The sequence below is a fragment of the Nestor notabilis genome, unplaced genomic scaffold (assembly GCF_000696875.1).
Source record: "Nestor notabilis isolate BGI_N333 unplaced genomic scaffold, ASM69687v1 Scaffold24492, whole genome shotgun sequence".
In the NCBI taxonomy this organism is placed as follows: Eukaryota; Metazoa; Chordata; class Aves; order Psittaciformes; family Psittacidae; genus Nestor; species Nestor notabilis.
Window position 1 is genome coordinate 3152 of NW_009919054.1, and position 14378 is coordinate 17529.

Below are 14378 nucleotides of genomic sequence, written 5' to 3' on the forward strand. Positions count from 1 at the left end.
CTTTAAGAGGTAAGCTGATACTTTTCCTATAGAGCTATTTGTTCTGGGTTTATACAAACTCCATTGTGGACAAGAACCAGCTGACCACTGAGCCTGGCCCTCATTCAGTCCTTCATGGGAAGTACGCTTGGGAATAGAGGCTGGAAGGTACACATATGTGTGTTGGTCACACCCTCAGTCTGGGTGCTTGGCATTTCAGATCCAGTGGCACACTATCAGTGTATTCTTGCTGTGCCTGAAATCAGTCAAACCAATCAAATCATGAGTGCTAAAAAGCTCTCTGATCTACAGGGAGAACAAATTATTCTCTGACATGATCTAATGATTGAACATGGTGGATGCATCACCAAGACCATAATGCTGAAGTTTCAGTCTGCTGTGCTTACTGGAATGTTATTCCAAATCAGCAGATTTTTCATGCTCAGTTAGAAACTTCACCAGTTCCAGAGATGACAGGAAGAGATGCATGACAACACCAGAAATTCCCACCTTATTCTCAGTAACTTCCGTACTATTCAAGTGTTAATTTTGTACAGCAGAGCTATAGTGCTAATATTCAGTATTTGTGTATAAGGTAGAGTTTGAGTAGTTCTCTCTTTAGAATTTAACTGTGGTGCTTGAGCAATTAAGAAAACTGCTAAAGAGGAACAAACTCAGCTACATTCTTTCTAGCTGTGTGAATGCCTGTGAATAGTTATGGTCCTGTTTTTGACTAAAACTTGAAGGACAAGTACTCAGTTATACTTCAAATTCCTTTCTTGGTTTTTGTTTCCCAGGTTTGGAAACCTTCAGCCAGTTGGTTCATGAAGATGACTATGGAAGCGTAAGTATAGTAACTAAAACCACAGTCCTGATGAGACAACCATGTTCCTTATTAGGTGCTTTTCTAGAAACAGCAGGTCTACTAGCTTCATTAAATATTTTTTCAGAAAATGATCTTTGGAAAGCTGTTAACAAGCTGAAAAGTAAGTACGATGAAAATAAAATGGGAATTCTAATTTTTAAATCTTGTTCTTGTAGTTTCTTGTCAACGAATCTGAAATTGACGATTTCCCAAGATTTGCTCATAGAGGAATCTTACTAGACACTTCAAGACATTATTTACCAGTGAAATCTATTCTCACAAACCTGGTAAGTGGGTGATATTATATCATTGATAATAAAAGCTTTTTGTTCCTGTGTTTTGCCCACTGAAAGCAGCTGGAGCTGGTATGAAGGGAGAACCTGTCTCCTCTGGCTGACTTCTTGAGCTTGAACTTTGCTAACAGAAGGCCAGAACATAAACTGGAGAGGAAATGGGTGTGCAGTCTCATGATTAGTGAATCTGTAAGGGAGGCTGGGATTTATCGTACCTTGGACTTCCTGTATTTTCTGTTGCCTGAACCAACTCACATATTTCTTGAAAGCATGTTTTGAGACATCTGACTGTTACTAAGCAATACATGGGAGACCTTGCAAGTCCTAGCTTCAGTGCCAGTGGTTGCAGGAAAATTCCAGTCTTTTCAATAACCAGGTTTTGGTAGTCCTTTTTTGCACTGCTAAGAGCAAGCCAGTAGTTAAGTACTACAGCAAGGGGGGAAATTGGAAATGTTCATTGGAAGCTACCAATTTCTTTCACTACATCCCTTCAAAAAGAAAAAAAAAACCCCAACAACCAAACAACAGACAGACAAACAAGAACCCAAAAAAAAGCTTAAGTAAGCATACTAAGAATTGTATACTCCCACTTCGATGGGAAGGTGATAAATTTGTATAATCATAGCTTTGGAGTTTTTTGTTTTGTACTCCCCTTTTCTACTGTTGAAATCCTTGTCGCAAGGCTTATTTGGTGGGTTGAAATGAACAAGCCTTTGAGTGGAGGAATATGCAATTTCTTGTCTTGTGTTTTCCAAGATGAAATAGTGTCAGAAACTTTCCCTTCCATGTTGCATAACTCTACAGAGCAGGCTTAAGATGGGCAGAAGGAGAGCGCAGGTAAAGTCAGTCTTCATTTCTGAGGGCCTTGAACTATGCTTAGAATTTGCCCCTCTGTGGGTATTTACCACTTGTATTTACCGTTAAGATCAGTCCCTGTTCAGCAACTACTGTTTGTCTAGTGTTTCATTTGCAGCTGAGGGTGCTTCAAAGACTTAACTAGTTACTTGTGTCAATATTTGTTGTCTTTTCTAAAAGACAATGCCCAAAGAGTAACTTGACTTTTGAGACTTGCATTCCTAACCACTTTTTTTGTAACTGTCATTACTCTGTGTTTTTTTTCCTTAAATTATGTCTGTGGCTCTTAATATCTTAATACTTTCCTAGAGCTACACTTTATGCCATTTTGCTGATTTAAGAACAAGTGTGCGTTTCCTCCCACCTCTGTGCCTTCTTGAATGCAGGTTATCCTAATAAAAAGTAGCAGTAATCCCTTCACCACATGTGGTAATTAGATGCTTAAGGTAGGAGTTCAAGTATATTTCTCATTTGTGTTCAGCTGTTGTACTGTATTTCCAGGAAGGGCATTGTCCTTGAGGAAGGAGTGGCTGAGGTGAAGGTCAGGAGATACAATTTTCTATATGAAAAGATGATATTTGATAGAAATGAACGAAGACATCTGGTAATTAAAACTTATGCTGTCTAATAAAACAGACAAGATAATTTTGGGGGAATGGACAAAGTATATGTCTTCCTTTGGATCTGATAGAGGTTCCTGTAAGAGATTTGTCACTTCTTTAAACACAGCTTGGTGGAAAAAAGAAAAGGGTAGGGGTGAAAATAATAGTTTTGTGGCAAGGGATTGGAAGCAACTGTGTTACAATTACTCAGTCATGAACAATGTAGAGAAAACTTACTTTGTCTGTATGCAGCACACAATACTTGTAAGTGACTAATAAACCTGCATAACTCAGGATATGTGTGTAAGTGTCCATCCGGAGTCATAATTCTAAAATAAGTGTGTTAACATTTATCTTCAAGTTTGGAAAAGGGAAGTACTGACACTGTAATGACTGAAAACATAAGGGGAACACTATTTTCTGCAGGGAAAATGCATGTTTTATTTTGCATGTATTTGAAATGGATTCTGCAGGAATCACTAACAAGTAGGGCTGTACCATATAGTAGGAACTTGCTCATGCTGTTTATTTTTCAAGTTTCAAAGTATTTAGGTAGAAAAGTATAAGTTTTTCTGTAAGCTGAAATGGTGCAAAGAGAATTAGCCAGATATGTTCTGAAGTGGAAAAATTAATAAACATTTTGTAGCAGATCCCCTTCTGCTAGCCAGTGTAGCATTATCAGATCAAAACCTTGTTGATAGGAGTGGTGAAAATAGATGGCAGAGGAATGGAGCCTAGCATAAACAGGCTCATGTATTTTGGTGTATGCTTCTAGGATTTGTGAAACATGGTATGCTTTTTCTTTTGGTTTTGTTTTGGTTTTGTTTGTTGGTTGTTTTTTGCTGTTGCTTTAGGCATACAGGATATACTGGGACAAGACCACCATTTTCATAGAGGTTTTCTGTGAGAGCGAAGTGCTGAAGTAGACTGTATTGTATTATTTGTTACAGGATGCCATGGCTTTTAACAAGTTCAATGTTCTCCACTGGCATATAGTAGACGATCAGTCGTTCCCTTACCAGAGCATTTATTTCCCTGAGTTGAGTGACAAGGTGAGTAAACATCATTGGAGCAGGGTGGGAGGGTAGAAATCAGGCACATTTTTCACTAAAATAAAATGCAGAGCCTACCAGAATACATGTGGCTAGGCAGATAATGAAACAGTACTAGAGGACCAGTAACCAGTAAGTCCAAGTTTAGGATCCTGCCTGAGTGTCTACGTGGACTCTGTTCAAGCCTTCCTTGGTGGATGCATGGTAAATGACCTTCCTAACTCTTCTGGTGCAGATTTGCTGCTGACAGTGATCCTTGGTGTTTGCAGGTCTTCAAGCAGCAGTGGTGTGCAAATAAGTTGTTGTGGTGGACTCTGCTTGGATTTCTGTTCATTTATTTAACTGGTAGGCTTCCTGCCACTCATACAAATGTAAGACAGTTTCCTGTCAGCTCTAGGTTTGGAACCACTGCAGTAGTAGTACTTTTGCCCTGTCTGAGATCTAGTTAACTTTACAAAACACAACATGTCTATAAAAGGTCCAAAAGTGAGAGATTGTTTTCTGAAATATTTATAGTGTGAAGTATCTCTTTATTTTCAGTTTCACAGCAGATATTGCAAATTAATGAAAGCCATCATGAGGTTCTTGCTCAGTCACAGTACAGTAGTAGCCAAAGCAAGAATGAATAATTAAGTAGACTAAGTCTAAGCACAAGATTTGTAATTCTGTTTTAAAATGCTTGCTGGACTCTCACCCTCATGAAAATAATGTAGGCAGTGCTTGAGCAGATGCCATGAATAATTTTATAATTCAAAACTGTAAATGTTGCATGGTACAGGCATATTATTTTCCCTAGTAAAGGGCTGGAGAGTTCTGTCCTATCCCCCACTGACAGCTGGAGAGGGAGATGGCGCTTGTCTCAATAGCCTTTTGAAAGGCTTCTCGTTTACCAGTATCTTTTTTGAGTAACTCAATTGTGGAAACCATTTCCAGATAAATGGAAGCTTAAGGTGCTATTAATCATGACAAGTCATGATGCTTTTCATCTGTAGTTTGTCTCTTCAGTAAGCATCTGTTTCACCAAACTAGCAGTCTGGCTCATTTGTCATGTTAGTTGGCTCCGTGGGAATGGAATAATGCTCAAACTCAGCGTCACAAAACGAACGTGACCTGATGCTGAACTGGTCATTGTATCAAACCTGACAAGCAGAGGTGTCAGAAGAAGACGCTATTCTTTCTGACTTGGCAGAATTTTTCCATTAGTCTTGCATGTCATGTAACAAGGGCCCCATGTTTCAGAATTGATGATGCAGAGGTGGAATTAATTTGCCTCTGTACAGAAGAACTGAAAAATGTATCTTTCAAAGAGTCTGGAATAGAAACTAGGTTTTCTGTTTTCTGTAGTAACTATGAGCTAAGGAGGAAAGGATGGTCTCCTCAGGATATTTGTTTAGTCTGGGAATAGGGGTTAACTTTAATGGGTGTGTTTTGTTTTTCCCACTAGTCAACTGGAAAGTTCTCTCAAGTGCAGTTGCACATGTGATAAACCAGAAAAGGACAACTTGTAAAACTGCTCTGTGGTCTAAATTATAACACTTTAATCTCAATTTTGTGATCTGCTGGTGCAACATTCTGTAAACTGTCTCTAAATATGAATACTTTACAGGGAGCATACTCCTATAACCACATCTATACTCCTTCTGATGTTCGTCTCGTGATTGAGTATGCCCGGTTAAGAGGCATTAGAGTTATCCCAGAGTTTGATACCCCAGGACACACGCAATCTTGGGGAAAAGGTATGTCCAGAAAAGTATTAATGGTTAAGAGATTGTGGTAAATGGGGTGTAGCAAGCAAACAAAATGTTGAAAAGCAACCTTTTAAGTGCTTTGGAAGGCCCTGGATAAGAGTTAAGCAAGGAGCAGACTCAGTGATGGTCATGATGTTTATATGTTAGAGGAACTAAGGTGAGTGGAGAAAGCTGACACTTCCTGTGCTGGATGTGTGTGTGATGCACAGATAACATCCTGTCTGCCTTAGACTTCCTGTTGTTGTTATCCCCCTATCCAGTACTCTTGAGTTTAGAGTAATGAGGCAGTAGCTAGAAATAATGAGTTGCTGTATCTAGTATAGAGATTTCTGCTTTGGAAAGGTTCTTTCAAAGTGTTTGATGTTTTTGTCTACTAGTAAAGTGGTAATCTGCCAGTGTAAAAAACACAGCAAAGTTGAACGCCTCTTCACTCTGTCTTCTGGTTTTCAGAGTAATAGAGAACTGAATCCTGAGAGTGGTAGTGTTTAAGTGTACTCAAGGACCAAGTGACTTTTTGCCTTAATTCAAAGCACACTGACTGTGATTTCACTGCATTTAATGTATGATGGTTTTGGCCAAATTGGAAATAGTGGAGACTTTTCTAGCACTCCACAGCTTTAGCTTTAACCATGGGGTAAGTCTTGTGCTCATCATTTGCTGATGAAGTCCTTCTAAGCTTCATATGATGTGGTCTTTGCTATTACAGAGCAGTAACAGAAGTTGGCGGCTTGCCTGGTGATACATGAGATAGTCTACATTCATATTAAGAGCAAGGTTCATGTCCCTTGCCTAAAATCAATTGTTCCCAATAGCTTCTTGTAGAATAGCTTTTTTAACATAATGCACAGGAGCCAGGCCTGGCTTTGCCTGTGATCTTGGGTAAGTATACTTTGTTTGCATTCAAACATGGCATGTGAGGAAGGTAGTTGAAGCAATCTACCACTACGGCCCTGTTCAGGGAAAATGTGCTCAGAGTAGGAAACAAGCAGCCAGGAAAGTGCTGCTGCTGCAGCCATGGTTTACCAAATAAACTGGACTTGGGAATCTCCAGCCTACATATAATAAACTTTTTCCTATTTTATTATCCTGGCTCATGTTGCTTCAGGTATCTTGACTCAAGAACTAGTACTTAGTTTTGGTGTTTGTCTAGCCTTACTTTGTTGTGTAGAGGTAAATTCCTGGCAGACCAGGGCATCTATAGTAGGTGGGTATAGCTCCCACCTACTTAGATATTAACAAAGCAAAGTAATAAAAAGAGGAGAGGCCTCTGGAGCACACTCATTATATTTGGCTTCCTTCTAATTGGCTTCCTTTCTAAATACATTAAAGCTTTTTTATTCAAGTAGTCATCCAGAAGCTGTGTTTAATGACATGCTCCATAAGTTAGCGTGTGTTAAATCACAAATCTGAAAGTCAGAGTCCTGATTTCCAGTTAGAGGGTTCTTCAACTTTGGTTGAGTTGTTTTATTTCATCCTGCCTCTATTTGATTGTACTTAGAATAAGTGAACACTTAAGTTAATGAATATTAACCTTTTTAATATAGGTAGCTGCCTCTTCCTGCTAGCTAAGTTAGCATGCAAACTACTGAATGGAACTGAGTATCCCCTATTAATTGTTTCTATTAGGTCAGAAAGATCTTCTCACCCCTTGTTACAATGAAGAACAGCCAACTGGGTCCTTTGGACCTGTAAATCCCATTTTGAATACAACTTATGACTTCATGACTAAATTCTTCAAAGAGATCAGCAGTGTATTTCCAGATGCATACATTCATTTGGGAGGAGATGAAGTGAACTTCGATTGTTGGTATGGTGACAGTTCAAAGAGTAAACATATACTGCCTTTTAAACTTGCCTAAGTGGATCAATTGTGGAACTTAGTTGTGTGAAACAGTTTTCACTGCTTAACCCAAAGATCCCCACTCCTAGTTCTGTAACAGGCAGAGTGCTTGTGATCCTCAACAAGCAAGGATGTTGTGCAGAATTTTGCTTTGGCTAGTAGTTTCACAAATGTTCAGGTACTCTAAAGGACTTCTTTATGAAAATAAACTTGGCAGGAAAGATAAGATAATTAACACTTAAATGCTTTGTTTTAGAGGAAAAGCAGTTCTTTCCATTGAGTTCTGCCTTCCAGAAAATCTGCTAACATTAAGTATTACAGTACTGACTCTTGTGTGCTTGTGTAAGTAGTATGGCATGTAGTAATAGAGTTCTTCAGTTGGTTGTGGTACTGTTGTTGTAGTTTGAATATTTTAGAGTCTCTGTGCTAGAGTACTAATAATACAGAATTTGGACCTGATCTAATTGGATGAGTATTCAAATTGATCTTGTTAGTATTTGTATGTTCTCTTGAAACATCAAATCTGAACACTACGGAATTGCTTTAATTTTTAAAAATTTCTGACAAATGCTTTATCACAAAAGTGTTGTTTGCTTTTGGGGATATCTTCCCAAATGCTTGATGCCCCCTAAGATCCCCTGGTACTATCTGTAGCTGCTCAGTTCCCAGACCTGCTGGCAACCTTCACGAAAGGTCACAGAGAAGCCAGGAACCCCAGCACTCTTAGGAGATTGAAGCAGCCTGCCAGAGGCTGCTTCAGAACAGGCACTCCAGTAGTTCTACCAGAGAAGTAGGACTATTGGATTTATTTCAGATGAAGATGAAACTATTTCAGAAAAACTAAATCATGTCAGTCAGCTGCTTCTGCTCTGTTGTGCAATCCAGGCTATGGTGTGCCTAAGGCATCAGCTAGTGTGCTGTATATAGGTGGAAATGGTTGGGAAATCTGATTTAAAACAAAACAAAATTATTTTTTTAATTAATTTTTTTTGTTGTTGTTATTTAAGGAAATCTAACCCCAATGTGAAGGAGTTCATGAAGAAGCAAGGATTTGGAATTGACTATGCTAAACTGGAATCTTACTATATTCAGAAGTATGTTGCACTTTAAATTCTTGCTCAGCTTTTTACAGCCACTGGGGGTGTTGAGGTGCAGATACTGAAGCTGATGTAGGTTAGCCTATATTGTTTTCAAAAACTGGTATGTATTGGGGAATATCCACTTTCTTGTATTTTAATACACTGAATGTAAAGTTAACAGCTTTGAAATGTGGGACACAACGAGGCTATGTAAGCTAGTTCTGTGCACACTCTGGATGTACTGGGTGTCTCAGACCATGTATCTGCTGTAATGTTGGTACATAAAGTGGGGAGGAAAAGTCCTAAGGTTTTTGCAGCCATTTAATTATCTTGTTCTTAAATAACATGTATTTAGACACCTATATGAGTTGCTGGTAGTTCTGAACATCCGTTTTACTGCACAGGCTATCCTTATGCATGGGGGAACATGCTTTTTGAGGCAGACCACTGAAGGCCAAAACCAGGAAAAAAAAAAGCTTTTTCTTAGTCCCCTGTGCAGTGCTGGGAAAGGCCTGATGTACTTTAGGGTAGACAATATTGCTACTTCGTCTGCCTGTACTGGTTTCATTGAAGTTCACAAACATGATCTTATTTCTAAATTCTAGGATTTTGGACATTGTTTCCTCCTGTAACAAAGGATACATAGTCTGGCAAGAAGTGTTTGATAACAAAGCACAGGTAAGATGGGAAGATAAGTAAAATACTCTTGCATAACAGCACAGTATTGTGAGAGGCTTCTGAAGCAGACTATTAAGTAGCTATGTTTGTGTCTCTTACAGTTAAAGCAAGTCTGCTGACTTTAGCAAGTGTCCCCAGGTGTGAGGCCTGCCTTAAAATCATGATTTATTTAACATGTAAAATGGGTGGAACAGGAACACCAGCACTGACATGCTTTCCAAAGGTGGACACAGATACTGTAATATGCTTCAGAGCATCAGAGTAAAGGGTAGAGAAGCTTCTATAGGCTTTCTTTTTTCCCTCCTCACATAACTGTGCATCTGCACTAGTAACATCAGGTGCTCAGCTTTTCAGAGCTGATCATATAAGTGGTACATGTAGGAACCCTCTTAGGGCATTAACTGTTTATAGTGTAACCTAGGCCTCACTCTAGTGTGAGCTCTATTTAAAACTAGCAAAGAGCTAATCAGCTTTAGACTGGGGGAGGGGGCAGAAATGACAAAAGGAACTTCTAAAATGTTCCTTTCCAAAACAAAATACACAGTTTTGAAATCCATCATCCTTTTTCCTGATAACAGCAATTAGAATTGTCTTTAATGTTTTTGGGTTTTGTTGTTTGTTTTGGGGTTTTTTTTCACCTTTTAGCTGAAACCAGACACTGTAGTTCAAGTGTGGATGGAAAACAACTATGCTCATGAACTGAGCAGTGTCACTGGAGCTGGGTTCACTGCTATCCTGGCAGCTCCCTGGTACTTAGACTACATTAGTTATGGGCAAGACTGGAAGAAATACTACAGCGTCGAACCACTTAAGTTCCCTGGTTTGTTACTTTTTTTATATACATGTTCTATGAAAGAAAGTGTTTGGTTCATAGTAAGGTGTAAATGGAAAGAATAAGGCTAATTAGAGTGGTTGTGAAGTCACTGTGGTCTGATACACTGTCATCAGAGGACATTAATGTCAGCTACAACTCTGGAAAATTCTCAAATAAAAATGAAAACTGCAGCTCCACTTCCAACTCCACACAGAAGTGTTACCTTCCTCAAGAATCTGGCACTGGTGCTTGTATGAGACAGGAAGCTGGTCTAGTTGGACAGATGCATTGTGCATTAGGGGCAGAATTGTGGGAAATGGCTGGTAGACAGACATTGAATTCCTGTGATAGCAAGCTTCTAGAGTATTAGGCTGTTATAGAAAAAGACACGTTCTCTCCCTCTGGCTAAAGCTGATACAAACATCTTAATGCTTTTCCTGGGGGTTTCACTTTGTGTGAGGTAGACTTTCAAAGCTGATTAGAAGAACACCTGACTTACTAGCTTTTTCAAGGAATGTGCTGTGTGTGATAGAATGAACAGTTTAAATCAAGACTGAAATCTCTGAAGAATGTCAGAAAGCTGAGGAATGTCTTCAGAGGAAAAAGGGTAAAATCTTTTCCAACAGAGAAGAAAAATTGATTCTTTGGGCAAATGGCCCAGTAGTTCTCGCATTCAGTAACAGGACTTCCAGAACATCAAGTTAGTGCTCAGGACAGATATTTTATATGATAAAACAAACAACTGAACATGAATCTTACCTCATTATTGGAAAATGAAATTGTTGATATATGCCTGGTTTTTTTGGCGAATAGAAATTCTAACTTTCTGCTTTTGAATTCAGGATCTGAAAAACAGAAAAAGCTTCTAATAGGTGGAGAAGCCTGCCTGTGGGGGGAATTTGTGGATGCAACTAACCTCACACCCAGATTATGGTATGAACTGTGTTATCATTAGATTTTTTTTTAAGGCCAGCTACAAGAAATGTTAATTAATCCAGCAGGACTGTATGTTAGTGATAACAGTGCTCTGTGGTGAACCTGAGCAGATATAAATATTGATGCTTCTGGATGTACAAGACCTGGTATTAAAAACTTTAACCCATTCTTGGTTACAGACCGCAACTACTCTGAACCTTAGCGTATCTTTACAGGCCTCGAGCAAGTGCTGTAGGAGAAAGACTCTGGAGCAGCAGTAATGTAACTGACTTAGAGGATGCCTATAAAAGACTGACCAGTCATCGATGCCGCATGCTCCGGTAAGATTACTAGCTATAGTAAAGCTTAGTTCTTATGCCTTATAGCTAATGGAGTTCAACTACAGGCCTAAACTGCTCGCTTGGAAAGGAAGGGACAAGAGCTAGCACTCTAATCTGACTAGGTAAACATCATCCCTTAAAGTTTTTTCTTATCCACAAAAGAGGAAGAACAGATGCATTAAGACAGGGGTTCCAGACCATTTTGCAATTAACACTTTCAGAACTCTTTTGTGAGCGAAGTTCTAGAACTCATCTATGTCTCTTTCCTTTAAATGAAGAACACCACCATAACTGGTTTTTATTTCCTCCCTCCCCCCAGACAAAAAGGATATTAAAGGGTATGGGAGAGGATTACATAAGACAGGAGAGCTGTTCTTTCAGGTACTGCCTTATATAAGGCAGTATAGGGACTGAAAAGGGTGGATAAGGAATCCCTGATAATTCATTTAAGAAAACCAAAGTCAGTTCACAACATATTCTTCTCTGCACTTCTTTTCCAGAAAGTACCTAGACAAGTTACTGGCTAACCATTGCTAGTGCTGTCTTTGTATAGTTGCAGTTGTAGAAATAAGTGATTTCTAGGTCTTAACTCCAGATTTGACTCCACTTAACAAGATGGTGCATCTCTTGATGGGGCTTAGAGAAAACACTGATACAACTAACAGTGAAGTGCTGGCTGTACCTCTAGGATTAGGGTTTTAAAGTGAAATAAACCATACTGTCCCTGGACCTGATTACTGGTGCATCTCCCATCTTCTTCCTTAATGCTGGCACTTGTATTGCTATATAGGGAGCTTATGCAGGTGACTGCAGCTGCTCTGGTAGTGCTTGCATGAGAGATGCAGAATGGGGAGGCAGACTAAGGACTACTCCCCATACTTGTTGCACACATTTCCCTTAAACTACTTCCTGGTGCTAAAACCGCTTTGCTGGCAGTGAACAATTCCTGCTATAAACAGACTATGTTAATAAAAGGACATGTCCTCCTGAAAATTACTCCTTTTATATCAGCTTTGAACCAGGAAAACCCTAGAGAAACCATTTGCCTTCCCCAATGAAATAAGCATTCCTTGGAGCCACAGTTATGTTGCCTTTCATATATATGGGCTCCATTAGCACTGTGTGAACTCAAGAGCATATTTAGTCAGGCTGTTGTAGTCTTATAGCATGAGCAAAGGACTGTGTCCCTACTGACATTTTCATACATGGTATGTAAAGACTGTGGCAGTTGTAGCAATCCAAAGGGTCTTTCAAAGGAGAAGGAAACAGCTCTTGCTTCCCTTGCAGCTGAGGACCAAGGAGCAAGAGAATGGGTAGGTGGAACTTTTGTAACAGCTAGATCATGGCCACAGGAAGAACAGTAGCTCTGCCTATCCAAGGCTGACGCCACTGCTGTTGAAACAATACCAGCTACTGTTTTCACAGTACTTAGACCTAAACTTAGCTTCCTGTAGGATACAACAGCCTAAATTGCAGAGAAATGGTGACAGGCGATGGGAAACAAAAAGGCAGACTTAAATGCCAGAGGCCTAGGCAACAACCTTGTGTTTTACTGAGAGTAGGTTTTGCCTGGGGCAAGCAACCGTCAGGCTGAGCTATTTCATTATTCAGTTTCTTTCATTGAAGCTCTTAAGTGCAATTTAAATACCAGCATATATTGTCCTACAAATCACTGTAGCAGTTATGGTCCTCTTCTTAAATATCCAAGAATTCGAATTTTGACTACAATTACTGTAACTGCGAAACCTGTTCATTTACTATACTATCTTACTGCACCTTCATAAGCTACATGGGGTTTTTGTTTATTTTTTAAGGCTACATGAGAACAGAATAATTTATGATACTGTAGCTAGAAAAAATGCTGTTCAACAAAACTGGCTCCCTCCAAAAAATGAATGAAAATTACATAATGAGAGCCACATATGAAGGAAACATTGAGGATGGGATCTGGAGGAAGACCAAATGTCACCCAGTTCATATTTTCACATTCTTATGACTTCTCCTCAGTGAAAACAATACACTTTGTGGAACACTGACACAACTAGCCCCTGAATTTAAGCTTTTCAACCTGTTTTCTAATGTCCTGGTACATCTGATTGAAACAGAGAACTGTACATAACTGAAGTACAACAAACAGTAGAATAGGCCCTTTTTTACTCTCTAAATAGGCCATCCGTTATTTCTTGGAAGTAGTTTTGTTTATACAGAGATTAAAATACAGTGCCAGTATCTCTCTTCCTGCCTCCAGAACCAGCCAGTTGTTTGATTATAATAATACATATTCCACTTTATTTTAACAGCCGTGGCATAGCAGCTGAACCGGTGTTTGTTGGATACTGTGCCCACGAAGCAAGGGGATAGTAAATGCTGCAAAGACTTCTAGTCAACAGCCTGAAGTGCCTCTGGGGTATGAATATATGTATGTACATGTGGTTTGCTATTTGAACCAAGACTTAAAATTTTCACTTTTAGAATAAAGTTACTTGACGTTTTTGTTGGAGTTAAAATTACGGTTTTTAGCTTTCACTAGAAATGGGGATTCTTTACTGTGAAATCCTGAAACCATAGAGTTACCAGTTGTTTTACATTCTAAACTTGAGAGAAAATAAAGCTGACACTATTACACGATTTAAATAAAAAGCAAACTGTCTTTATTTCAAAGTTCTTATAATTCGCCACTTTTCTGTGTAACCAGATAATTGTAAATCACAACTTGTTACACATAGCAACTCAGAGCCATTACAGCTTAAATCGCTCATTCCTAAAGGTCACAAAAAAAAAAATTGAAGACAGAAGGTAGGGATCACTGTCCTAGAAGAACTCTGCCTTTCTTGTATTTTTTTGCACAGATGTTACTGAATTTGCAGAAACATCCTTTCCACTTATTTGCTAAAGCAAACTTGGGTAGAAGTTACACTTACAGTTCTGACCTCTGGTTCAAATTTGTTTGTAACAGTACAGCAAGTAATACTTAGAGTTGTACATTTTGAAATGCTTATTAATGGTATTTTTTTTTCAACTGAAGACAAGTCAAGATACGGACTGTCAAAACTGTAAAGTTGTTTTACTTAATGACATATGACTTTGAGACTTACACTGAAGTAAGTAAACTTCATGAACTTTACTTACTTCCGTAAGTAAACAGTCCTAATGGCATATTAAGGTGCACTTAGTGCTCATTTCTGTGAAGAGGATTTGCATCACTTCTCATTGCAGATATCTGCAAGATAAGAATTTGCAAAGCAGCAAATTGTGGTTGTATATCTGGTTCAGCTGCTTTGCAATTACAAGGCTGAACTAGAAGAACAGTTTCTTGA

The 14378-nt window shown here is 38.9% G+C and overlaps 1 protein-coding gene across 1 annotated transcript; it reads left to right on the forward strand.

The window, feature by feature from the left end:
- Window positions 1–774: 774 nt before the first annotated feature.
- Window positions 775–13549, forward strand: HEXB (hexosaminidase B (beta polypeptide)). The gene is made up of 11 exons (XM_010010062.1): window positions 775–823; window positions 1021–1131; window positions 3545–3646; window positions 5253–5382; window positions 7021–7201; window positions 8242–8328; window positions 8919–8991; window positions 9637–9811; window positions 10648–10738; window positions 10957–11061; window positions 13362–13549. Exons 3-11 carry the CDS (start codon window positions 3551–3553, stop codon window positions 13420–13422), a joined length of 999 nt encoding a protein of 332 aa, XP_010008364.1. The 5' UTR covers window positions 775–823; window positions 1021–1131; window positions 3545–3550; the 3' UTR covers window positions 13423–13549.
- The last annotated feature ends 829 nt before the right edge of the window (window positions 13550–14378 follow it).